The following is a 27,929-nucleotide window of genomic DNA, read 5'->3' on the forward strand; positions in this document are numbered from 1 at the left end:
AAGCCTAACTATCGCCACAAGGCAAGTCTTGTCAAATCAATGCCTTACTACTGACATCTATATTAATAGCCCCTGGTCCTAGCATAGATTACTATTTCTTACGATGACTGATGGACAGACAACTCACTTACTTAGATAAATGTATTTCATCTTCATGTTTATGATGACCGGTGGATAGATGATTCACTTACTTAGACAAATGTATTTGTTGTAAGTCGCTTTGGACAAAGCAAAGGCGTCTGATAAATGCCAAACATGTACACATGTAAATGTAACATTCATAAAGACCAGATAAATGTTACTAGTCACAATGTTAAAGTAAGTGTAAGATACATTTTCTCATCATTATATTCATCTGAAGGGTTTTATGGGTTTCGTGTCTCATCGTCCACCAGGTGGCGCTCTAAGATAGAACAAGGCACCAAGGATACAACCACTGGCGGACTCAAGGGGGGGTGCCCCCACCGTTGAAAAACGTCTCGCTTAAGTGCCCTTTTGAGTGGCGAAAATTAGAGGATGTGCCCTGTTGGTGCCCCTCCAATGGTCTAAACTTGACCATGTGCCCCCACAGTTGAAAAACGTTGCACTAAAGTGCCCTTTTGAGTGGCAAAATTAGAGGATGTGCCCTATTGGCTGTCCGTCCAATGGTCTAAACTTGACCATGTGCACTGATAGGGTCCCATGTTGTGCAGTAGGTGCCCTTTTTTTCTTTTCGCCCCTGCCCTTTAAACAGCCTGAGTCCACCACTGGATACAACTATCCTTTTGTAGAACCTAAACCTACATTACCACTTCAGTAATGTGAATAGTACCATTGTATTTCTGTGGAGAAAAAAAAAATACTGTTGAAAGTTCAGCTTGGCTCACAGTTAGGGGTTTTACCCATGACTCATTGACCTCGGTCAAATATTTCATGGATGAGTACAGACACAATTCCTCCAGGGCTTCTCCAGTCAGCTGCGACAACTCGATGAAATCATGTATAACAATGTAACAATGTGTAATATGCCTAATGTTTTATCTAGGCCCGGTTTCTTAAGTCTTAAGCCTAATCCTAGACTAAAAAGCTGTTTCTTGTCTTTGTTATTGTATGGTTTTTTTGTGTTATAAAATAAGAAAATGACCCCAAAAAAAAGCATCTTCCATGGAGATTTGACATTGAAAGTGTGATTTAGTCCAGGACTGGGTTTAAGGCCTTGTCTGTGAAACCGGCCCCGTTACGCTACAAAGTAACAGTTTTAAAGGCTGACGTTTATTTCAGAGTCTGCATGTCAGTTTATTTCGTGGCTCTACGGTATAATGTACATCTCATTAGTTTTCTTCTCCAGACATTGAACCAGGTAATCAACCCAAAATGTTCATATATTTCTAAACAACATATCGTGGTAGAGAACAAAAACAAAAACAAAAAAACATTAAATGCAACAAGTGATACAGTAGTCCTATGGTCAATAACAACAACAGTTGCTGTCAAACTTTGACACAACCAAAAACAAAAACTTTATTTGTGAAGAATATTGTTCCCACTAGTCCCACACCAAGTCCCAGCTGGTGTGGTGAGCCAATGAGAACACAAGTCTGTCACTGGTGAACCAATGAGAAGACAACTCTCTCTGCAGTGAACCAATGAGATAGAACTCTCTCTGCAGTGAACCAATGAGAAGACAACTCTCTCTGCAGTGAACCAATGAGATAGAACTCTCTCTCTGCAGTGAACCAATGAGATAGAACTCTCTCTCTGCAGTGAACCAATGAGATAGAACTCTCTCTCTGCAGTGAACCAATGAGATAGAACTCTCTCTCTGCAGTGAACCAATGAGATAGAACTCTCTCTCTGCAGTGAACCAATGAGATAGAACTCTCTCTCTGCAGTGAACCAATGAGATAGAACTCTCTCTCTGCAGTGAACCAATGAGATAGAACTCTCTCTCTGCAGTGAACCAATGAGAAGACAGCTATCTGCAGTGAACCAATGAGAAAAATCAACTCTTGTGTCTAATCACATTTAGATCAATTAATGACACTTTTTAATCACAATTAAGAGACAATCCCGGTGGAGGAGGACAGCGGGGGGAGGGGCTTGGTCGTTTTCTCCTTAAATTCTGTGATGATGACGGTCAGGCCGCCCACGGTTACCTCCAGGTGCTGGGCGCTGCTCCGGTCTATGTTTTTTAATCTGGGCCTGGAGGGGGGGAGAGAGGGGCAGGGGGGGGGGGGGGGGGGAGATAAAGAGAGAGGGGAGGGAGGAGGGGGAGGAAGGAGAAGAGAGTAAACATTAAAACCTCAGACAGTGAGAAATAGACGCAGCTACATTAGCTACAACGTGTACTAATAGAATATTACAATACGGTTGTGAGTATTTACTGGTCAACAGAGCCAGAAAAACAAACACACACACTCTCCTCTCCTCTCCTCTCTCCTCCCCCCTCCCCTCCCCTCCCCCCACCCCTCTCCTCTCCTCTCCTCTCTCCTCCCCCCACCCCTCTCCTCTCCCCTGCCCCCCCCCCCCCCCCCTCCCCCTCTCACCTCATCTTCTTGTGGGCGTTCTTCTTCAGAGCGGGCTCCTTGTCATTCTTCTCCTTCTCCGGTGTCTCCTTCCTGTCCTTGCGGGGGGGGAGCAGCGTGGGGGGGGCGAACTGGGGAGGCACCTGCTGGGTCACGAGCTGGGAGACCGGGCGAGGCTTCCTGTGGGGGGGGGGGGAGAGATAAGAGAGAGGGGGAGGTGGGTAGAGAGAGGGGATGGAAGGAGAGGAGGGAGAGGGGGTGGGGAGGGGAGGAGAGAGAGAGAGAGAGAGAGAGAGAGAGATAGGGAGGGAGAACACTAAGATACATCTCCTCTGTAAAACTGTGGAGGTCAAACTCTCATTTCTGGCTCTTGAGGGAAAAACTCCCTCCCATTTTGTGAGGTCTGGAGGTCAACACCAGCTACACTATCTATTTCAGATTGTCATTGGTGAAATAAACGGACTCTCATCTACTCCTTAAATCATTCTCCCTAGTGATGTGCTCAGTACGGTAGACCACTTCAGATCTAAGATGGCCTCTGTGGTTGCTAAGACGACAGGTCTCACTGCCCTCTGGACAGTCGAACGATCTCGACAGCGAGAGGAGACTGAACAGCAGTTCCGTCAGACAAGGAAACCGTCCCTGTGAACGAACAGACTAGAGTAGTCGATTGAGGGAGGCAGGAGACATGAGATCGGTTTGACACTTTGACGTGGCGTCGTCGTTTTATGTCGCGACTACTCCTGTCTAGGGCTGAGGTGGACTCGTCGGCGTAATCGACGTAATCGGTTATGGAAACACGTCAATTGGCGTAACGTGCGCGGGCGTAATGAAGTAAGGCAGCTGCAGCCCAGTCAAAGCACGGACTCACATTTACATTGAAATCGTTTAGCAGGCGCTTTTATCCGAAGTGACTTACAATGAGTACATCTGTCTTAGTAACTGAATCAGCTATACTCATCTTAATAAGTAGGACCTTCGATAAGAACAAGACCCATCGGTAGTCACAGTTCTAGAGAAAGGAAGGACTGGTCTCTGGTCATGTAGGGTGGAGAGGCTTGAGGAGGAAGAGCCCAGGTGTACCTTAAAGAGATGGGACTTCAGTCTAAGGCGGAAGACATAGTTAGAAATAATGCCCAGGATAGGACTGTGACGATCATGACATTTTTTATAACGATTTGATGATTAATTGTCATGCAAACCGCTGTAGAGTGTGAAGGATCCGAAAGGGGGCGCATTTTGATGGGGTTTCACGATCATCTAAAGTGTGGGAGTATTTTAGACAGAGACAGTGTGGTGCGATGTGGTGCTCTGTAAGCTCTGTAAATTGGAAATGGCTTTTCACAGCAGAACAACCGCTTTGCGCGATCACTTGAGGCGGAAGCATCCCGGATCGCTTTGTCAAGACGGCAGCAAGACAGCAGCAAGACAGCACCGTATGTCTGTTTTACTTTACGTCCCCACCCACTAAGCATGATATATTAGAATTATCAACATGCGGAACGTATTTCTAGTAATCATAATAATAATAATAACTTTTATTTGTATAGCGCTTTTCCTGCAAACGTTGCAGCTCAAAGTGCTCCAATCATTATATAATCATAATTTAATTATTTAATACTAGTAGTAGTAGTAGTAGTAGTCACTTAAAAATATATATTTTCAAAATGGTTGTTCCATTGGTCCCTTGTTAAACGTATTTTTTCTGATCAGGCATCTAACAAAAAGGGTCCATTATTATTATTCCTATTCATATCAAACTGTCGAAATTAATTTTTAAATATGCCACTATTATCTTTATTTATGTGCTTTATAGTATGTCTCTTTTTCAGGATGAGGCAAAGCAGTGTGGAGGACTTTTTCCACAAAAGAATCCCAACTCCATGAACACCCCAGATGGCTGCTGTGCTTCCTGCCAGCATCTTTCAGATGATCATCAAGGACATGAAATCCCCTTGCGGATTTAACAGAAAAGAAATATGAAGTTACACTTGAGAGTGAAAGCCGAACTCAAAAATTAAATAAAAAATCACACTTTCACCACAGCTGCTTGGACAAGTGTTGCTTCTGTATTGTTGGCATACTTAGGAGTCACCTGCCACTTTATTAATCAGGATTGGGCGGCTGTGGCGCAGGAGGTAGAGCCGCTGGTCTAATGATCGCATGGTTGGCAGATCGGCGGTTCGAGCCCCGGCTGGCCACATGTCGATGTGTCCTTGGGCAGGACACTGAACCCCAAATTGCTCCCAGTGAGCAGGCCGGCGCCTTGCAGCTTGTAGCTTGCTGCCATTGGTGTGTGAATGTGTGTGTGAATGGGTGAATGAGAGGCCGTTGTAAAGCACTTTGGATAAAGGCGCTATATAAGTGCAGTCCATTTTATTAATCAGGATTGGGAGTTCTGAATTCATCCAGTCTGACCACGATGCCGCTTGAGGAGCGCCACACAGCGGGAAGCGGAGTGACTTGAATTTTGCATTGTTTCATTTATTTTGTTGATGGATTGCTAAAATGTAGATTGCACTATATTCCTTTTACTTGAATTGAACAAGCTCTTGCTTTAATTAGATTTTGGAGATATTTTATGTTGGACTGTAAAACGAAGATTGAATAATCGTTAGATTAATCACAAAAAACACAATGTAATAATGGTTAGGGCTAGGGTTAGGGTTAGCCAAGGGTTAGGGTTGGACAAAATAATCACAAAAATAATGTTGACAAAATAATCACAGACTCAATGAAAACCTCTCATCTAGTATCAACTTTGAGTGTGGACCCTCGACTGTCTCTGCCTGCTCACTGTGGAGTCACATCATGCTCTGTCCTCTACCCACCCTTTAAACTCCAGGATGGTGGGCAGGGGGCTGATGGATGACTGCGACTGGACTGATTCATCCACGGCCTCCTCCTCCACCTCGGCTGATTCCTCCACGGCCTCCTCCTCCACCTCGGCTGATTCCTCCACGGCCTCCTCCTCCACCTCGGCTGATTCCTCCACGCTGCTCTCTTCTCCTTCACGCCCGGGACATTTATGCCCCTGCCTCCTGGAGTGATCCAAGCTGATGAAAACAACGTGTTTTACTACATGTTACATGTTGGGTAGCAACGACAGGAGGTCTACTGTCTGTCCTAATAACAATAAAATGATGCTCAGTCAGTACACACATCTCACATTTGTCCAGATAAACACAGGACGTCCAAATGAATCTATTATTTTATTGTGTGAGACCAGTGATCGGTCAGAGTTACTGGGTGACAGTAAGCCGCAGTTGTACTATGATAAGCATCATTGGCTGTGTGTCAATGACATGGACAGATGCTGCCCCCCTGTGGTACTCTATCGTATGTGCAGGTGTTATACCTGCGTTGCGCAGATAACCTGCGGTATTCGTCCAGATTGCGTGGTCGTCCGTCCTCGTTGCCACGGAAAATCCCTAAACAAGAGGGAATAGCGGAACAAAAAAATTACTCTAAATGATTTAATGATAATACAAAATGGTTTTGCCCCATTTTCCAGACCGTGACAGCAATCTGCAGATTTTCAGAAATCCTTTGGCACGGTCCAGGACTTTCCACTGTCAGAGATAATTATCATGATTATACTTTTAAAGCAAGGATAATGGCGTGGCTTAAATGTCATTTGACTCATTTTAAAACCAGGCCAAATATTCAGTGGACTTTTATTTGGTGTGATAACCATTACTGAAAGCAAAACGTGTTCTAAACCTCTGTCTCGGCCGGCCATGGTGCTCAAGCATTTAAAAGCGACAGCGATTTTGTAGGAGCCAAAAAACACAGTCGCTCCATTCATTTACACTTGACATCTCACTGATGTGTCGGGCCAGAGTCTCTCTGCCGGTAGCTACGGCTGGTCACAGCAGCTCGCTGTAAGAGTTTAGCCACCTACAGTAGCGGCCAGCAGGCATTATTACTTCATGGTGGGGTTAGGCCAACGATATCGTTACTGAAATCAAATGTTGTAATGGACAAGACATTTTTAATTTCTGTCTCCCCCCCTCGCTATCAATGCAACGGAATGCAAGTCTGCTAGAAACAATTAGCTATGGTCTGTTAGAGAGTTAGCTAGCTAGCTCCCTTGGCGGGGGTCTTAATCTGTTAAAGAGTTAGCTAGCTAGCTCCCTTGGCGGGGGTCTTAATCTGTTAAAGAGTTAGCTAGCTAGCTACCGTAGCGATGTTCTTGGTGGAGCCAGCCGACCAGTTCGGTGCGGTAGCGGGCCTGGCGGTCACGGCGCCGCTGCTCCTCCGTGTTGCTCTTCTCCCCCCGGCTCGTCCCTCTTCTTCCTCGGCCGGCCATGGTGCTAAAAGCATTTAAAAAGCGACAGCGATGTTTTGTAATAACACCGATGTTTTGTAATAACACCGATGTAATAACACGATGTTTTGTAATAACACCGATGTTTTGTAATAACACCGTAACAACTCCGTCGCTCCATTCATGACACTTGACACTGATGTCCAGCGAGCTACAGTTAAGCTGCCAGCAGGCTGCATATTATTACTACTTCGTTTAGTTTATGTTCGTTTTAAAGTTGTATTACAATCCATTATGTGTAAGACTCACCTTGGAATTAAATGTCGCGTAGTGTATATTAGTGTATATGTGTCGAGGTCATAACGGATTTAGGAAAGACGGAGAAAATGCTCGAGCGACCTCGTCCAACCGTCCAATCAGATGTCCACGGTCGGCTCTAATCATCCAATCAAGTGCAGTTAACCAAACAAATTCAAATTCAAATAAAACTCCCTGTCATCAGAATCTGAAACTTCATCAGAGCAATTGCGCGTCATCTCCCTGTCATCAGAATGATCACGCCCCTTTTTTTTCTTCGTTTTATTTATCCAGGCGAGACCCATTGAGATAATCTTCTTTTCAAAGGAGCCCAAATTGCGCACAAATCGATCCTTTAGTATTCCCAATTGAAGTCTCCTGGTAGTTAGGAGTTCTGAATGATCAATCTAGACCCCACATTTTAAATACATTAATTATTTCTGATTAAATAAATCAGAAGAACTTCAGGACATAGGATTGACCAATGAATCAGTGGAATGACCTGTAGGCTACTACGAGGTTGACTGTACTGGTGTGTCATTGCGTTGGAGATTGTGGTGAATGTCGCCACCTATTGGCTGAGAAATATATTGCTTATCTGACGTTGATGCCCAAATAATGACACGTTTCAATTGAAGCCTCCAGCCTCTCTATCAATATTCCATAATCAGTATCCAAGCAACCCAACCACATCTTTATTTGTTTTTACTTTATTCCATAATTCTTATGATCTTCTGAAGATATCAACAATTTAACAAATAGGATTTTTTCCCGTTAAAAACACAATGTAACATTTAAAGGGATGAGGTTTAACATGTGAAACACTTAAACCAGTTTACAAACAGAGAACATCATAACATTTTGTCTTTAGACCAATTTGGCAGCTTTTTGTTTTGGGAGACAACTTGAACAAAAGGTACTTCAATGGATGGAGGCATCTCCACAGAAATGATTCACACGCACAGGCAGCATCCTCTACGGACGGCTCACAGGGGAAAAAAGACCCCAGTGACTGTTGGCAAGCCTACCCAACATCCCAGGGTGGAGAATCAATGTAATGTATGGGCCAGACAGATTCAGTCAAAAGTTTCCAAAACCAACATAGCCATATTTACCCGGTTACACCCCACTTCTGGACACATTTACCTAGTCACCTATTCCTCAAAAAACAACAAGGACTTATGTGTTAGGGAAGTACATTACACCTGTTTTTTTTTACCGTACATAAAACATGTGCACTGTCATTCGATTGTGAAGGGAATAAAGGTAGCCTATGCTGCGATATCCTAGCTAGCATCATGATCTGCGATATGGTACCCCCCCGGTAAATACCGCAATGCTGCTTTGATTGAACTTTGAATTGAGCCCATGGTGGTGTGCTTCTGATGCGCTGATTGATTAGAATTGTGTGATTCTGGACGGTCCGATGGATTGCTTCTGGTGATCCTTGCTATCTTCCGTTTAGTGATGAGACATTGTGTTGTGAGGTACTGTATATGGAGAGATAAAATGAAGGGCGGATTTGTTCCTAGGATTGAAAAATCTTTAGGAATAAAGGCTGGACATCTCCAGTCTACACAGTACAAGGATAGCAGCTTAAAGGATACAGGAATCACAATGCACAATTGCAGAAACTGGGTCAAAACAATAAACAGTCTAGTAGTGGTAACACTCCATTCCGACAAACAAACACACTCACTCGCACACACCTGCACGCAATCACGCGCGCATACACACACACGCACAAACACACACACACACACACACACACACCACATAAATGCCTTGATATGCAGGAACAAGTACAAAATGACTTGACGTTCGGCAAGAAGAACAGGCCACACAAAGGTAGAGAATGGCGAACTACTTCAGATATCAGACCCCTTTTTTTGTGATTTATCGCGAGGCGTTTTGCATCACCAGAAGTTGGGAAAGAGACATGGGGTTTCTCAGTCCTTTTGTTGGGGGGCATTGGAGTTTCCTGACTGAATAGTGACAACTCCCCTTGCAGTATCTGAGATAGGCTATGACTTTGGCCCTGGACAGGGAAGGAGGGCTTGTGTAGAATAACAGGAAACTAGAACGCATTTTAAAACCAGGTGTCCGTCCCCCCTCCAATGCTCCTCGGGTTCAAATGTCTCTCCTTCTTTTTCTTTTTTTTGTATCCGTCCTTTGGAGAACAATATCATTTTAGAAAAATAGAAATTAGGAAAAAAACAGCATTACAAAAATAAACAAAATGAGCAAAGTCATCCCAAAGTCTACTTCCACATGACAACTTCACACAAATATCGACTGATATTGCACAGATAAGGGATTTCTTCCAATATGAAGTAAATCACTCACACAAGTTGTTTTTAGAAATCTGAAATCACAGAAGTTAGGACTTCGAAAGTCACTGTTAGGTTCTAGGGTAAATACTATATTCTGATTCAGCCTGGTTGTAAAGCAGGTCATGCTAACCCATCGCTAGTTCAAACAGACCGTAGTAGACTTCAAACAACAAAGAGGCCCGGATTCATCATGATTCTTATTTTCTTGCAAGGAGAGTGAATCCCGAGGTCTCCCGAGAGACCCCGGATTCAAACTGATCTTTTCCTCTCCTGAGCCAGCATTTTATTCTCAAACACAGAAAGACACACATGGACAGCCTCGTGAGGAAACACAGCATTAGCAAAATCAGATTTATGGCTGGGGCCCCTCGGAGGCCCAGCCGAAATAGAAGATAAGAAGTGGAGAGGGGGAGAGCAAGAATAAGTGCAGAAGGACAGAGTACAGGGTGTACAGAATTCACAGCATAGGACAAAATGTATAGGACAGAATGTACAGTGTCCTCTTTAAAACATTATAACATTATGAAAACATCGTTCAACTCTAACAGTCACACGCCCTGTTCTTTTATTTTTTTTCTCTGAAGAGAGAACAACTCTCCTGTCTCCTGTCATCACAACATCAGCCAGGTGTCCGAAGTTGAGGGCAGTACAGGTAGATGGGAGGAGGGGGGGGGAGGAGGAGGAGGAGGAGGGGGGCACTGCGCCTCCCCAGCAGAGTTCCAGCCCCCAAAACAAAAATCAACTTCTTGAAAAATAATATTTCACTGTCTGGTGGAGTTGGTTGAAGGCACAGGTTTCCAAAAGGGTAGTAGTAGTTGGATTACTGTAGATGCTCCTTGTGGTGGTCTGTCCTGTAGGGTAAAGAGTCCTGGCTGTCTTGACGGGGGGGTCTTGGGCTGACTCTGTGGACAACACCAGGTGGAGAGACAGGAGAGAGAAAGGGGAAGAAGAGAGAGATTCATTGATTACTGTCAGGTCAATTAGATGTCATTTTCACACAGCCTATATATTGTTTTGGTTGCGTTAGGCCATGCCAACTTGATTCATTGTTTAACGTTTTTTTTTTTTTTTAAAGTGAGGTGAGGGGGCGGAAAAAAACGTGAAATGTATGAGAAACATTCTACATGGTAAATGGACTGCACTTATTCCAAAGCGCTTTACAACGGCCTCTCATTCACCCATTCACACACACATACCAATGCTACCATGCAAGGCGCCAGCCCGCTCACTGGGAGCAATTTTGGGTTCAGTGTCTTGCCCAAGGACACTTCGACATGTGGCCAGCCGGGGCTCGAACCGCCGATCTGCCAACCTTGCTATCATGCGACGGCGGCTCTACCTCCTGCGCCACAGCCGTAATCTGATTATTAAACACATTAACATTAATGAATTTGGGGGCCCTAGGCGAGATCTTAGGATACAACGTTGGCGTTTTGGTTGTGGAAAGCTGATACAGTTGTAATTACCTCAGTGTGCTATTTATAAGTCACATTTATCCAAATTCAAGGGTAGGTGTAAGGATTGGGGGTTCGCTCTATTGGTTGCGCGACCCTTTGGCGCCCCCTTTGGTGGATGTATGTATTTTTGTCTGTCCTAATTACTGTGATTGTTCACAGGTGTGAATGCTTAGTCTTTTGTCTATGTATGTTCCCCTGTGTCTTCCCCGTTTCAGTTGTTTGCTGCATGTTATGTGGGTTGTGTGCGTCTTTCATGGCCTTATCGTTCTTCGCCTGCATGGACGTTTTGGGAGATTTAAGCCTTCTCTTGTGTTTTGTTGTTTATTGACTGTTACTTATTTAAGGAGTTATTGGAGACTAAGCTTTCTCCCCTTTTGTTTTATCGTCTATTATGTGGTTAGTTATTTCCGCTTACTCAAATAAAGAGTACCTTTATTTTGAATTCTACACCTGCGTCCCGTCTCCTATGTTCTGCACTGCATCTGGGTCCAAACACGATAGCTACTCATAACAGGTAGGCCTATACAATACACATTAATGATGAAGAGGAGGAGGAGGAGGACCTTCATCAGCCTCTCTGGAGGGGAGACGGGGAGGGGTTAATGATGAAGAGGAGGAGGAGATGGGGCCTTCATCAGCCTCTCTGGAGGGGAGACAGGGAGGGGTTAGAGATGAGGAGGAGGGGGAGGGGCCTTCATCAGCCTCTGGAGGGAAAACAGGGAGGGGTTAGAGAGGAGGAGGAGGAGGAAGAGGGGTTAGGGGTTAGAGGTCAGGGGTTAGAGTTTAGGGGTCAGTCTTACCTGGGTTGTGGTGGAAGATGATGTTGAGCAGGTCCTGGTCTCCCCAGGTGAGGGGTTAGAGGTCAGGGGTTAGAGGTCAGGGGTTAGGGGGCAGGGGTTAGAGGTCAGTCTTACCTGGGTTGTGGTGGAAGATGATGTTGAGCAGGTCCTGGTCTCCCCAGGTGATGTTCAGCTTGTACTTCTGCAGCAGAGGCATTAGAAGCTCCTCCCACCTCAGACTCATGTCATTCTGCTCACAGGAAACAGGAAATCGTTACAGAGACGCACGATCGCTGTTATACAGCACCCTGCTAATGTCAATCTACAACACCTCGGCTGACACTACAAGACTTCCAATCTGTGCCTCAACGGTGTCCTCTTCCGGTCGATGATGGTATTACAGTTACAAAAAACATCAAATACAGACCTGACTGCTTTATTGACTTGAGGTGGATTTAACACCTTGGTGATGAATTTCATGAGTTACCCCTCAAGCTAAATACCACAGGAACAGCTTTGAAACCTATAAAAGTCAACAGGATGTCTTTGATCTTCCTGGTCATAAAGAAAAGGTTTCAAGCAAGTCTCCCTGTCTGAACTGAATGCACCTTGAAAGAGGTGGCTCTGAAGCAAGCTATGTTAATAACATAACCTTAACCCTAGGCCTAATCTAATCTAACCCTAACCCTAGGCCTAATATAACCCTAGGCCTAACCTAACCTACCTTGGATGAGAACGAAGAGGAAGAGGAGGAGGAAGAAGAGGAGGAGGAGGAGGAGGAGGAAGAGGAGGAGGAAGAGGAGGAGGAGGAAGAAGAGGAGGAGGAGAATGAAGAGGAGGAGGAGAAAGAAGAGGAGGAGGAGGAAGAGGAAGAGGAGGAGAATGAAGAGGAGGAGGAGGAGGAAGAGGAGGAAGAGGAAGAGGAGGAGGAAGAAGAGGAAGAGGAGGAGGAGAATGAAGAGGAGGAGGAGAAAGAAGAGGAGGAGGAAGAGGAAGAGGAGGAGAATGAAGAGGAGGAGGAGGAGGAAGAGGAGGAAGAGGAAGAGGAGGAGAATGAAGAGGAGGAGGAGGAGGAGAAAGAAGAGGAGGAGGAGGAAGAGGAGGAGGAGGAAGAGGAAGAGGAGGAGGAGGAAGAGGAAGAGGAGGAGAATGAAGAGGAGGAGGAGGAGGAGGAAGAGGAGGAAGAGGAAGAGGAGGAGAATGAAGAGGAGGAGGAGGAAGAGGAAGAGGAGGAGGAGGAGGAGAAAGAAGAGGAGGAGGAGGAAGAGGAGGAGGAGGAAGAGGAAGAGGAGGAGGAGAAAGAAGAGGAGGAGGAGGAAGAGGAAGAGGAGGAGAATGAAGAGGAGGAGGAGGAGGAAGAGGAGGAAGAGGAGGAGGAGGAGGAGGAGGAGAATGAAGAGGAGGAGAATGAAGAGGAGGAAGAGGAAGAGGAAGAGGAGGAGGAGGAGGAAGAGGAGGAGGAGGAAGAGGAAGAGGAGGAGAATGAAGAGGAGGAGGAGGAGGAAGAGGAGGAAGAGGAGGAGGAGGAGGAGGAGCATGAAGAGGAGGAGGAGGAGGAGCATGAAGAGGAGGAGGAAGAGGAGGAGGAAGAAGAGGAAGAAGAGGAAGATGAGGAGAATGAAGAGGAGGAGGAGGAGAATGAAGAAGAGGAGAAGGGGGAGGAGGAAGAAGAAGGAAGAAGAATGAAGAGGAGGAGGAGGAAGGGGAGGAGGAGGAAGAGGAGGAGGAAGAGGAAGAGGAGGAGAATGAAGAGGAGGAGGAAGAAGAGGAAGAAGAGGAAGATGAGGAGAATGAAGAGGAGGAGGAGGAGAATGAAGAGGAGGAGGAAGAGGAGGAAGAGAATGAAGAGGAGGAGGAGGAGGAGGAGGAAGAGAATGAAGAGGAGGAGGAGGAGGAGGAAGAGGAGGAGGAAGAGGAGGAAGAGAATGAAGAGGAGGAAGAGAATGAAGAGGAGGAGGAGGAGGAAGAGGAGGAGGAAGAGGAGGAAGAGAATGAAGAGGAGGAGGAGGAAGAGGAAGAGGAGGAGAATGAAGAGGAGGAGAATGAAGAGGAGGAAGAGGAAGAGGAGGAAGAAGAGGAGGAGGAGAGTGAGAAGAAAGAAGCGGGTCATGTTCATACCTTAAAGTAGGTGTGTCTGATGCGGGTCATGTTCATCAGCATGACCCCAGAGTTGACCCCCGTGGTGCCGTAGTAGGGGTGGCGGGCGAAGCGGTTGTACCAGGCGATGCGCAGCTCCTCGTGCTCCGGGGCCATGGCGGCCAGCTGCGTGGCGTTGAAGCGCTGTAGTAGGGACCAGAGGTCGTCCACGGGCTGCAGGAACAGGATGTCAGAGTCCACGTACACCAGGGAGTCCACGTCCCTCAGGATGAGCTGCAGGAGAGGGAGAGACACACACACACACACACACACACAGAGAGACACACACACACACACACATACACAGACACACGGGTTAGGTTCGCCTTTTATCGTTAGCATAACGTTTAGCATTTAGCGTGACGTTAGGTGTTAGCATAATATTTAGCATTTAGCATGACGTTGTGGGGTGGCTGTGGCGCAGGAGGTAGAGCCGGCGTCTAATGATCGCAAGGTCGGCGGTTCGAACCCCAGCTGGCCACATGTCGAGGTGTCCTTGGGCAAAACACTGAACCCCTAAATTGCTCCCAATGAGCGGGCCGGCGCCTTGCATGGTAGCTTGCCGCCATTGGTGTGTGAATGTGTGTGTGAATGTGTGACCGTTGTAAGGCGCTTTGGAATAAGGCGCTATATAAGTACAGTCCATTTACCATATTATGCATTAGTATAACATTTAGAATAATATTAGGCATTAGCATAACATTTAGCATTTAGCATGATATTAGGCATTAGCATAACATTTAGCATTTAGCGTGATATGACATTTAGCATTTAGCGTGATATTAGGCATTAGCATAACATTCAGAAGAAGGCCTTTGTCCACCATGTCTGCTGACTAAAGCCCAGTTTACGCTCCTGCGTAAAATCGATGGCGTAGGCTAGGGCGTAGCTTGCGTAGGCCCGCGTAGCCTTGCGTAGCCTACGGAGAGGGTTGACGCGCACCTCTCCAAAAATGTAACCACGGGTCAGTTTCTACGCAACCGTAAGCTCTGTGATTGGTCCGCTTGGTAGCACATGATTCCGACAAGATTCCGACTCTCTCGTCGGCCAAAATGCGGAAGCCATGACAGAAATGTCATTTACTTTTTCTGTTTAATAAAGATTTGAAAAATTATGATAACCATCGTATTATCTTAGTTTAATGTCATTTCAATGCATCATAGAACTTTTCTTTACAACAAGCATAACAAAAATACGTTTTTTGATCACTATTATGCATCGGCCTACCACCTTCACAGCCGGTGTTATTCACGGACAAACACGGTGCCCGGAGGCACCCTTTGCGGGTTAATAACTGTGGTTTACCGTGGGTTAGGATAACAATTCAAACGTGTCCGGATAGGGGAGAGGACAGGGAATCTGAAACCATTTGAATGGTGTCGATACGACACTCCTATCACGATCAACACAGCTAGGAGCGAATTCCCGGGAAGAACTTGTCTCTCCCCCCGCTGTCAACGGGAGTTTCATCCACCAGGAAGCGGTGGTGCGCGCAGCAGCGGGGGGGGGGGACCGTCACTTACGGCCGAATATCTCCGCGTCACAATGGGTTAGAATTCCAAACTAAAATTCTCCATGACCAGAATAGCATGCTGAACACACTGAACTTTGAATGGAGTCTTAGTCATGTACCGTTAACGAGATAGAATAAGAAAAGCATATTTTTCTATGCCGCTATGAGTACACCGACCAACGCGACGCGGTCCGCGTAGAACGTAGAACTAGAACGTAGAACTATAAACTTGGAGACCCCTTACCAGTGGCGGCTGGCCAATAGAGGGCGCTAGGGCGCCGCCCCCACCTTCCAACGCAGCCCCACTTACACATCTGTGTGTGTGTAAAATTCACTGTGAAAATACATAGGGGAGGAGTCGGGGCGCCGGCCGAATGCAAGTCTATGGCAGGCCAAATACTTTTGGCTTACACGTGAGCTGTAGCAGCGCTCCCATTGGCTGTCTCCAAAAAATGCGCCCCGAGCATGCGCAGATTATAGGCTTACCTAGGCTGCAGCCTAGGGCCACTACCACTAGGGGTAGTGTCATGGTTTCTTAGGTTTTCATTTTGGAGACATCTAGTGGACATTTTATGACATTACATTCGTTACTGCCTTTATTCATTGGATATCGGTTTTGTTTAGTCACATGACGTGAGCACACTGTTCAGACGTGATAGTAACTCGTAGCAGCAGCTAGCTGAGAGAAAGAGCTCCGGAAAATCTCATTGTTTACATTCTTGCCCTGGAAAAGGCTTTGCTTGTAAGTTTGCCTTTTATTTTCTTGCTTAACTACAATGTATAATGTATATGTTTATAAATACATAGCTTATATTATTTAAGTATAAATATTTTGGAGCTGTATTTGTATTGCTATATTGATATTATATGTTGGCTACATACTGTTGATGTTGAAAGTGTAACAGTATAGTTTTGAGCATTACAGTAATTGTACTCTTATGTTTATTTACAGTTTTACAAAATAACCAAACGACCACTCATGTTTCTGAAGATTTAGTAAAGAACTAAACTTTACTCCAGCGTCTGAGGATTCATTGATGTGTCAGTGTGTGTTCGCTATCTGTTGAAGTTGCACCCTGGTTACGCGCAGTGGGAACAGAATAGGTTGTAAAAAAAAAAAAAATGCCTGAGACTTGAGAGCCCTGAATATCCGGTTGTTAAGTCTGACGTCAAACGTGACGTTTTGGAATTTCCGGCTCCAAACCAGAAATTCTCCGCACCAGAGTACCAGTGTACTACAGTGGTAGAATGACAGTTTAATCGTTTTTTAGACTCGGATCTATTCATACAACAAGGGACACAGCACTTTCCCGTTTTCCCCATATTGTCAGGGTATTTGAGCCTCGGAAAAGCGCTATATAAATGTAATTAATTATTATTATTATTGCGGCATTTCGAAGACAGCGCCTCAGCCAACTTTGGACCCGGAAACACGTCGCGACTTAACAACCGATATTCGGACAGACAACAGGAGAGGAGAGCAACAGAGAGACAGACAACAGGAGAGGAGAGCAACAGAGAGACAGACAACAGGAGAGGAGAGCAACAGAGAGACAGACAACAGGAGAGGAGAGCAACAGAGAGACAGACAACAGGAGAGGAGAACAACTGTCTGGACAGTACTGCTAGAATTATTCACCTTACCGCTGCACAGATAGACAAAGGGTATAAGTCCATTCTGTTAACATTAGGTCTACTCTGCTAACAAAGACTATTCCAGTTGATTTGTCAGTTGTTGTGCATTATACTTTTGTTGTGTTTGCAGTTTGCCCTTTAATAAGTTATATATAAAAATAAGTTATATATATATATTCTCATGCTAAAATCGACTGTAAATCCAGATTTTAAAGTTGATATTCTTCCCCGTGGAGCATGCCCCCATAACCTGTGCCCCACCCAAAAATGTTATCACCAGCCGCCACTGCCCCTTACGTAGGCTACGGCATAGACGCGCGTAAATTCAACGCAGAAGCTTAAATCGGCCTTAACTCACAGGCAGGAAGAGTCTCTGGGAGGCGCAGGGCTTGAACAGTTTCTTCCACTCGGCTGCGTGGTCCCGGGGGAAGGTGATGGGGTACAGGGTGTAGTTGAACCTGGACCGCACCGCACTGGGCCACGAGTCCAGCTAGAGGAACACAGCAGCAGAAACACAGAGGGATTATATAACAGCATTTAAAGGGTTCCTGCAGGTTTCACCAAGTCAAATTTAAGACTTAGCCAGAATTTAACCACAAGTGTAACACACGTGGGTCTATATATGTGTCCATATTTTTTAGAAGTATGTTAATAAATCTAGTCATGTTTCAGTGTCCGATGACTCACGGCGTGTCTGAACTCGGGGTACAGCTGGTCGTCAGAGAAGATGTGCAGGCAGAGGGGTTTGGAGCTGAGCAGGACCGCAGACTTCAGCATGGTCAGGGTCTCCTCCAGCCTCTGACCACACGCCACCACGGCCAGGTGCATGCTCACCTGGGCCGCCCCTCCCTCCTCCACACTGTGATATCTATCTAGCACACAGTCAAACTATCTATCTATCTATCTCGTGTGAAGTGGGAACTAATATTTCCTAAAAGACACTTGAGGAACTGTCGTTCGGGATGTAGTTTCCGCCTGTGAGCCTTTTTTGACGCATGCATTACCTTAGCCAGCCTGTAAGTCTGCTCGGGACCAGAATTACTCAGAAGGATATGTTGCATAGCAACCAAGCAGCAAATTATTTGAGCCACATTGATGGAACCGACCGCAAGCTTATTTAAACCTGGAGTTAATCGCTTGGATCAGAGTTAATTTCACATAGTGGAACGGCCCCCTGCTCTGCTCCACCTCACCTGTTGTTGTTTTTTGTCCCTCTTTTTCAGTTATTGGTCCAACAACTTCATGCAACAACTTCACAGGACATGTTTCTGCAAGCCTAACTATCGCCACAAGGCAAGTCTTGTCAAATCAATGCCTTACTACTGACATCTATATTAATAGCCCCTGGTCCTAGCATAGATTACTATTTCTTACGATGACTGATGGACAGACAACTCACTTACTTAGATAAATGTATTTCATCTTCATGTTTATGATGACCGGTGGATAGATGATTCACTTACTTAGACAAATGTATTTGTTGTAAGTCGCTTTGGACAAAGCAAAGGCGTCTGATAAATGCCAAACATGTACACATGTAAATGTAACATTCATAAAGACCAGATAAATGTTACTCGTCACAATGTTAAAGTAAGTGTAAGATACATTTTCTCATCATTATATTCATCTGAAGGGTTTTATGGGTTTCGTGTCTCATCGTCCACCAGGTGGCGCTCTAAGATAGAACAAGGCACCAAGGATACAACCACTGGCGGACTCAAGGGGGGGTGCCCCCACCGTTGAAAAACGTCTCGCTTAAGTGCCCTTTTGAGTGGCAAAAATGCCCGTTTGAGTGGCGAAAATGAGAGGATGTGCCCTGTTGGTGCCCCTCCAATGGTCTAAACTTGACCATGTGCCCCCACAGTTGAAAAACGTTGCACTAAAGTGCCCTTTTGAGTGGCAAAATTAGAGGATGTGCCCTATTGGCTGTCCGTCCAATGGTCTAAACTTGACCATGTGCACTGATAGGGTCCCATGTTGTGCAGTAGGTGCCCTTTTTTTCTTTTCGCCCCTGCCCTTTAAACAGCCTGAGTCCACCACTGGATACAACTATCCTTTTGTAGAACCTAAACCTACATTACCACTTCAGTAATGTGAGTACCATTGTATTTCTGTGGAGAAAAAAAAATACTGTTGAAAGTTCAGCTTGGCTCACAGTTAGGGGTTTTACCCATGACTCATTGACCTCGGTCAAATATTTCATGGATGAGTACAGACACAATTCCTCCAGGGCTTCTCCAGTCAGCTGCGACAACTCGATGAAATCATGTATAACAATGTAACAATGTGTAATATGCCTAATGTTTTATCTAGGCCCGGTTTCACAGACAAGTCTTAAGCCTAATCCTAGACTAAAAAGCTGTTTCTTGTCTTTGTTATTGTATGGTTTTTTTGTGTAATAAAATAAGAAAATGACCAAAAAAATCCATCTTCCATGGAGATTTGACATTGAAAGTGTGATTTAGTCCAGGACTGGGTTTAAGGCCTTGTCTGTGAAACCGGCCCGTTACGCTACAAAGTAACAGTTTTAAAGGCTGACGTTTATTTCAGAGTCTGCATGTCAGTTTATTTCGTGGCTCTACGGTATAATGTACATCTCATTAGTTTTCTTCTCCAGACATTGAACCAGGTAATCAACCCAAAATGTTCATATATTTCTAAACAACATATCGTGGTAGAGAACAAAAACAAAAACAAAAAAACATTAAATGCAACAAGTGATACAGTAGTCCTATGGTCAATAACAACAACAGTTGCTGTCAAACTTTGACACAACCAAAAACAAAAACATTATTTGTGAAGAATATTGTTCCCACTAGTCCCACAACAAGTCCCAGCTGGTGTGGTGAGCCAATGAGAACACAAGTCTGTCTCTGGTGAACCAATGAGAAGACAACTCTCTCTGCAGTGAACCAATGAGATAGAACTCTCTCTGCAGTGAACCAATGAGAAGACAACTCTCTCTGCAGTGAACCAATGAGATAGAACTCTCTCTCTGCAGTGAACCAATGAGAAGACAGCTATCTCTCTGCAGTGAACCAATGAGAAGACAACTCTCTCTGCAGTGAACCAATGAGAAGACAACTCTCTCTGCAGTGAACCAATGAGATAGAACTCTCTCTCTGCAGTGAACCAATGAGATAGAACTCTCTCTCTGCAGTGAACCAATGAGAAGACAGCTATCTCTCTGCAGTGAACCAATGAGAAGACAGCTATCTCTCTGCAGTGAACCAATGAGATAGAACTCTCTCTCTGCAGTGAACCAATGAGAAGACAGCTATCTCTGCAGTGAACCAATGAGATAGAACTCTCTCTCTGCAGTGAACCAATGAGATAGAACTCTCTCTCTGCAGTGAACCAATGAGAAGACAGCTATCTCGGCAGTGAACCAATGAGATAGAACTCTCCCTCTGCAGTGAACCAATGAGAAGACAGCTATCTCTGCAGTGAACCAATGAGAAGACAGCTATCTCTGCAGTGAACCAATGAGAAAAATCAACTCTTGTGTCTAATCACATTTAGATCAATTAATGACACTTTTTAATCACAATTAAGAGACAATCCTATAGCCTATGATGTTCCCATGTCCCCCCCATAATGCAAGACATACTTATGAATCATACCATGCCACAACATTTACTCCAGAAGGTTGAAAGTAAAAAACAAAACAAAAAAATACAATAATAAAAAATCTAAAGAAATCTTGACAATAACACTGATTGGATGTATAATAATAACACTATCACGTTAACAACAGCGCTGTACAATAGGCTAAGGTCAAGGGGGGGTTAGGGAGGGAGGTGGGGGAGGGGGTGTAGGTGTTATGTTCAGAAGACAATAATGTTTATAACAATTGCTTAAAAGTCAGTTAAGGTCGATCTAAAGATACTCTGCTGTGAGACTCGCATCTCATCATCCTCTAAGACAGTTTGTGTGTAGTAGTATTTCTGTTTGTAGTATTTCTGTTTGTAGTATTTCTGTATGTAGTATTTTCCAAAATGGCCGCCGCCATTGTAGTGGAGTCGTCTCCTTGTGGAAGTGTTTGTGTTTGTGGGTCCGTCTGGCTGTCCAGCTGGACCCTGTTGCTACGACGACGACGACAACAACTACTGTGTGTTTCCACGACGACCCGACGAACCCGTGTCTAGAACTCGGCTGTTCCGGTGGGGGGGGGGGGGGGGGGGGAGTGGAGGCTGGAGGGGGTGGAGGTTAGAGAGGCCTAGGCTAGGGGTCAGCGGTTGGATGGAGAGGTCAAAGGAAGGTCAGATGTTGGGTTGGGGGGGGGGGGGGTGGGGTTGGTTTCCGGGTGGAGTTGTGGAGGTGGTAGGTGGTTCTGTGTGTGTGTGCGGGGGGTTAGACAGGCATAGGCTAGGGGGAGTCAGCGGTTTGAGAGGTCAACGGTCAGATATTGGGTTTGGGTCGGGGGGGGGGGGTAGGGTTGGTTTCCGGGTGGAGTTGGGAGTTGGAGGTGCTGCGTGTGTGTGTGTGTGTGTGTGTGTGTGTGTGTCTAGTGGGCCTCCCCCCCCCCGTTGACGGAGGATGAGCCCTCCCCCCGGGGCGAGGAGGAGCGCGAGGCGCCCCCCCCCCTCTCCGCCGTGTCGGAGCTGGACCCGCTCTGGTGGCTGTGGTGGTGGTGGTGGTCGCCCGGGGCAACGGCCGCGGGGGAGGGGGGTGGGCAGGGGGAGGGGCCGGTGGAGGAGGACAGCGGCGGTGGGGGGGGCGGGGGGAGGGGCTTGGTCGTTTTCTCCTTAAAGTCTGTGATGATGACGGTCAGGTCGCCCACGGTTACCTCCAGGTGCTGGGCGCTGCTCCGGTCTATGTTTTTTAATCTGGGCCTGGAGGGGGGGAGAGAGGGGCAGGGGGGGGGGGGGGAGAGAGAGAGGGGGGGGGAGATAAAGAGAGAGGGGAGAGAGAGATCGAGGGAGGGAGGAGGGGGAGGAAGGAGAAGAGAGTAAACATTAAAACCTCAGACAGTGAGAAATAGACGCAGCTACATTAGCTACAACGTGTACTAATAGAATATTACAATACGGTTGTGAGTATTTACTGGTCAACAGAGCCAGAAAAACAAACACACACACACTCTCCTCTCCTCTCCCCCCCTCCCCTCCCCCTCTCACCTCATCTTCTTGTGGGCGTTCTTCTTCAGAGCGGGCTCCTTGTCATTCTTCTCCTTCTCCGGTCTCTCCTTCCTGTCCTTGCGGGGGGGGAGCAGCGTGGGGGGGGCGAACTGGGGAGGCACCTGCTGGGTCACGAGTTGGGAGACCGGGCGAGGCTTCCTGTGGGGGGGGGGGGGGGGGGGGTGGGAGGGAGAGAGAAGAGAGAGGGGGAGGGTGGGTAGAGAGAGGGGATGGAAGGAGAGGGGGTGGGGAGAGGAGAGAGAGAGAGAGAGAGAGAGAGAGAGAGAGAGAGAGAGAGAGATTAATGATCTAGAGAATCCTATGGAGCGTGGGAGTCTATGCTTCCATCACTGGGGTAATACAGGACTGATGATCAGAGGCAGAACTGCTCTGTGTCGACCGGTACCAGAGGCAGAACCTCAGCTTGAGCCCAGACTGCACTGCGTGGGCGTAGAACACATGACCTGTCGATGCTGAGATCCTAGGTCTGTCACCATGGTAACACACCACAACAATGTAGGCCTATGCATGTTGAGGAAAATGGGTTAGGGCTACTATTACTTTGTACTCAAATAAGTTACTGTACTGTACTGGGAGTTGCTTTGGATAAAAGCGTCTGTTAAATGGCTTATTATTATAGATACACGCACTGGACACTTTATGTCTTTATGAACACCTGTACACCTTCTTATTCATTCAGGAGGTGTAATGGCGTAGTAGGGGAATGTTTTCTTGGCACACTTTGGGCCCGTTAATACCAATCAATCATGGCTTGAGTGCCACACAGACTATTTCAGTGTTGTTGCTGACCGTGTACATCCCTTCATGGCCACGATGTACCCATCTTCTAATCATGGATACTTCCAGCATGATAATGCACCATGTCACAAAGCAAAAGCTGTCTCAAACTGGTTTCATGAACATTGACAATGAGTTCAGTGTACTTCAGTAGCCAAGTTCCCAGTCACCGGATCTGAATCCAATAGAACACTTTGAGATGTGGTAGAATGGGAGATTCACGGCTTTAAAGTGCACCTGAGAAATGCTGCAGGAATTGTGTGATGCAATCAATTCATCATGGACAAGAATCTCAAAAGGAATCAATGTTTGTGGAATCAATGCCATGAAGAATTGAGGTTGTTTTGAAAGCAAAGGGAGGCCCTACCCAGTATTAGTATAGTGTTCCTAATAAAGTGTTTAGTGTGTGTATACACGCACGCACGCACACACACACACACACACACACACATATATACATACACACACTGAACACTTTATTAGTTACTCAAAAAGGTGCGACATTCAAGCGGTGATTGATTGGTATTGACAGGCCAAAGTGTGCCAAGAAAACATTCCCCACACCATTCCACCACCTCCACCAGCTTGGACTTGTTGACAGGTGTACAGGTGTTCCGAATAAAGTGATCAGTGACTGTATATATATATACACTATAACAGCTCTGACCAATGATGTGGGTTTGAGTGTGTAGCCTCTAGGATGGTATTGGGTAGTGGGGTAGTGGTGGCCTAGTGGCTAGTGAGTTGATGGTGATCAGATAGGTCATGAGTAGTGTGCCCTTGAGTAAGACCTGGGAACACCACCACTAGTGCGTCCTTGAGTAAGACCTGGGAACACCACCACTAGTGTGCCCTTGAGTAAGACCTGGGAACACCACCACTAGTGTGTCCTTGAGTAAGACCTGGGAACACCACCACTAGTGCGTCCTTGAGTAAGACCTGGGAACACCACCACTAGTGTGCCCTTGAGTAAGACCTGGGAACACCACCACTAGTGTGCCCTTGAGTAAGACCTGGGAACACCACCACTAGTGCGTCCTTGAGTAAGACCTGGGAACACCACCACTAGTGTGCCCTTGAGTAAGACCTGGGAACACCACCACTAGTGTGTCCTTGAGTAAGACCTGGGAACACCACCACTAGTGTGCCTTGAGTAAGACCTGGGAACACCACCACTAGTGTGCCCTTGAGTAAGACCTGGGAACACCACCACTAGTGTGCCCTTGAGTAAGACCTGGGAACACCATCAAGGGGCGGCTTTGGCGCAGGAGGTACAGTCGCCGTCTAATGATCACAAGGTTGGCAGATCAGTGGTTCGAAGTGTCCTTGGGCAAGACACTGAACCCCAAAATTGCTCCCAGTGAGCGGGCCAGCGCCTTGCATGGCAGCTTGCCGCCATTGGTGTGTGAATGTGTGTGTGAATGGGTGAATGAGAGGCCATTGTAAAGCGCTTTAGAGCAGCTTTGGAGCAGCAAAAAGGCGCTATATAAGTGCAGTCCATTTACCATTTACCACTAGTGTCCTTGAGTAAGGCACCTAAATTACTCCAGGGAGACTGTCCCTGTAATCTCTCATTTTAAGTCGCGTTTGGGATAAAAATCGTCTGCTAAAACGGTTAAAACGTACCGTGTGTAGCCGAGGTCTTATAAGGGCAGCATTTCAACATTTGAACCACATTTCCATTCCTCCATCTCATCCTCTCCGTGTGTCTCCGTGCGTCACCCAAATATGTGTCGAGGGTTACGCAACAGTACTGTCCTCTACGCTTGAGCTGCCAGCAAAGAACACTCTCTTCCCTTGGCTGCCTCTCTGACTGGCGTGTGTGTGTACAGGCGTGTGTGTAGCGTGTGCGTAGGGTGTGTGAGATCCATCTGTTGTCACGCCATGAGGCGGGCTTTCACACGCTCGTCCTCTCGATCTGGCTGCCTGCTACTGCCACCACCACCACCGCCGCCAAACAGGAAGTGATTCTCATTCTCTTTCCTTCTCTCTTGCCAAATCTGATTTTAGAACACTGTTCCCTAACCCCTAACCCTAGATCGTCAGGATGGCAGAGCAGGTATAAGGTTCTGCATTCAGATCACAGTGTCCTTTGGGGGGGGGGCGGCTGTGGCTCAGCCCGGTAGAGCCGGTGGTGTCGAATGATCGAGGGGCTCTGGGGTAGTGGTGGTCTAGTGGATAGTGAGTTGGACTTGTGATCGGAAGGTTGTGAGTTCAAATCCCGCCTGAAGCCACACCACTACTAGTGTGCCCTTGGGTAAGGCACTTAGCCCTCAGTTACTCCAGGGGGAATGTCCCTGTAATTCGTAATTGTAAGTCGCTTTGGATAAAAGCGTCTGCTAAATGGCAAAATTAAATTAAAATTAAATCGAAAGGTCAGCGGTTCGGCGGTTCGAATCCCCGACTGGCCACGTGTCCAAGTGTCCTTGAGCGAGGCACTGAACCCCTAATTGCTCCGGGGTCCTTCTATGGCTCTGACCCCTTGGCTAGATGCCAAGAACCCTCTAGAACATAAATACATGTTGTTGTACTCTGTTCAATGACAAAGCTTGAATCCCTGTCCTTTAACCCTAACCTCACTCCTAACCTCACCCTAACCCTAACCTCACTCCTAACCTTAGGCCTGATCTTAAGCCTGGACAAGGATGACCGCAGCGAAATAACTTGCTTATCAAGTTGGAGGAGACGGACTGTTTGTTGCCGTGCAGTCCTGACTGAGGAGGAACCGCTCTCCCCCCCCCCCCACCCCCACCACCATCATCACCACCACCATCACCACCATCATCATCATCACCACCACCACCACCACCTGCTACTGTTACACAACCACGTTGCACAACCATGGAAGGAGCATCTGGATCATCACCATCATCCTCATCATCATCATCATCATCCTCTTCCTCAGCATCATCATCATCATCATCATCATCATCAGGCCCAGGAGAGGTTCTGGTGAGGCTTTACTCTGTAGGCTACAGCTGCTGTTTACCCAGAGTACTTACAGACAACATGTTCACTATAGTATATACTGTAAATAAATAAATACATCAATACCAAAATGATAATAATAATTACAATTGTATTAGGAACCCCATTAGCTTATGCAAAGCATCAGCTAATCTTGGGGTCCACAAATAATAATAATATATGCATGTGTGTGTATATATACGAGAGAGAGAGAGAGAGAGAGAGAGAGAGAGAGAGAGAGAGAGAGAGAGAGAGAGAGAGAGAGAGAGAGAGAGAGTAGAACCTAGTAGATTAAATATATTTGTAATAATTGTTAATAAAATGAATAAAACGTTAAGTACTTCACAGGAGTTCTGATGAGGCGGGGGGTGGTGGCCGGGCTGGAGAGAAAACACATACAAAAAGAGAAAAACATCACCATCTGCTCCTGGTACTGAATATGCAATGTCAACATGTTTCAACCACAACACTGATACACATCCAGAATCCGTTTAAAATAAACACCCCCATAATAGCAGCAGAGGACCTACAGTAGCAACAGCAACAGCACTTGAACAAAAAAAACAAAAGCACTCGGATTTGACAACAGGACATCGTAGGGCCGACAGTAACCCACAATGCAAATGGTGTCTAGTTAGTAGGAAACCAAGATGTGAGGCTGGACCTCCGCAACCGGCCTCCGTTAGAGGCCGCCTTCGAGCTCTACGCCACACAGCCTATCCCACAGAACAGCAGGGGGGTATCGGGGCCAGATAACATGGAAATACATCGCCTGGCCTATATACAGTAACGCCTGAGAGAGAGAGAGAGGAGGGGGCGAGAGAGGGAGGAGAAGAGAGAGGGAGAGTGAGAGAGAGAACAGAGAGAGAGAGAGAGAGACAGAGAGAGAGAGAGAGAGAGAGAGAGAGAGAGAGAGAGAGGGAGGAGAAGAGAGAGGGAGAGTGAGAGAGAGAACAGAGAGAGAGAGAGACAGAGAGAGAGAGAGAGAGAGACAGAGAGAGAGAGAGAGAGGGAGGAGAAGAGAGAGGGAGAGTGAGAGAGAGAACAGAGAGAGAGAGAGAGAGAGACAGAGAGAGAGAGAGAGAGAGAGAGAGAGAGAGAGGGAGGAGAAGAGAGAGGGAGAGTGAGAGAGAGAACAGAGAGAGAGAGAGACAGAGAGAGAGAGAGAGAGAGAGAGGGAGGAGAAGAGAGAGGGAGAGTGAGAGAGAGAACAGAGAGAGAGAGAGACAGAGAGAGAGAGAGAGAGAGACAGAGAGAGAGAGAGAGAGAGAGAGAGAGGGAGGAGAAGAGAGAGAGAGAGGGAGGAGAAGAGAGAGAGAGAGGGAGGAGAAGAGAGAGAGAGAGGGAGGAGAAGAGAGAGAGAGAGGGAGGAGAAGAGGAAGGAGATCATTCTAATCGGCCCCTTTTCCTCACAGCGTGAAACTGCGGCTGACATCACATTCAATCACTTCTATAACCCTCCGCTCTGCTCTAGAACCCTTCTCTCTGTTGTAGAACCCTCCGCTCCGTTCTAGAACCTTCCTCTGTGTTCTAGAACCCCCCACTAAGTTCTAGAACCCTCTGCTCCGCTCCTAGAACGCTCCTCTCCATTCTAGAACCCTCCTCTCCCTTCTACAACCCTCCGCTCCGTTCTACAACCCTTCGCTCCGTTCTACAACCCTCCGCTCCATTCTAGAACCCTCCTCTCCCTTCTACAACCCTCCGCTCCGTTCTACAACCCTCCGCTCCATTCTAGAACCCTCCTCTCCCTTCTACAACCCTCCGCTCCGTTCTACAACCCTCCGCTCCGTTCTACAACCCTCCGCTCCATTCTACAACCCTCCGCTCCATTCTAGAACCCTCCTCTCCCTTCTACAACCCTCCGCTCCGTTCTACAACCCTCCGCTCCATTCTACAACCCTCCGCTCCATTCTAGAACCCTCCTCTCCTGTCTAGAACCCTCCTCTCCATTCTAGAACCCTGCCCTCCACTCCACTCTCTCAGCACAACAACATTGAGTTGTGTTTCAGGAAACCGCCTCTCTGACCCTGCTGATGAATGAGCGCCGCTCTGGGAGGCTCTCTGAGGTCAAACAACAACAGGCTGGACGACCGGCCCACGGTGATGATGTCATGCAGAGA

General features: G+C 46.7%; 2 protein-coding genes across 4 annotated transcripts in view; both read right to left on the minus strand.

The window, feature by feature from the left end:
- Window positions 1–11,460: 11,460 nt before the first annotated feature.
- LOC308163955 (glucoside xylosyltransferase 1-like) lies at window positions 11,461–17,752 on the minus strand (the record flags this gene model as incomplete). Its single annotated transcript, XM_080538124.1, has 6 exons — window positions 11,461–11,504; window positions 11,662–11,700; window positions 11,776–11,890; window positions 13,759–14,010; window positions 17,283–17,414; window positions 17,612–17,752. The coding sequence occupies 6 exons, from the start codon at window positions 17,750–17,752 to the stop codon at window positions 11,461–11,463; spliced, it is 723 nt and encodes a 240-aa protein (XP_080394250.1).
- Window positions 17,753–21,431: 3,679 nt separating this feature from the next.
- Window positions 21,432–27,929, minus strand: part of LOC308164635 (YY1-associated factor 2-like) — a gene marked incomplete at its 3' end in the record, with an annotated part of 15,671 nt that continues 9,173 nt past the window's right edge. For 2 of the 3 annotated variants that reach the window (XM_080538713.1, XM_080538715.1), the window contains exons 3-5: window positions 26,151–26,189; window positions 22,045–22,203; window positions 21,432–21,759 (exon numbers count right to left, since the gene is read on the minus strand). In XM_080538713.1, the coding sequence (XP_080394839.1) occupies window positions 21,432–21,759; window positions 22,045–22,203; window positions 26,151–26,189 (526 nt within the window). The remainder of the gene's footprint in view (window positions 21,760–22,044; window positions 22,204–26,150; window positions 26,190–27,929) is intronic. The other variant, XM_080538714.1, reaches the window with a different exon arrangement.

This window comes from Nansenia antarctica (assembly GCF_963989245.1).
Source record: "Nansenia antarctica genome assembly, chromosome: 8".
Taxonomy (NCBI): Eukaryota; Metazoa; Chordata; class Actinopteri; order Argentiniformes; family Microstomatidae; genus Nansenia; species Nansenia antarctica.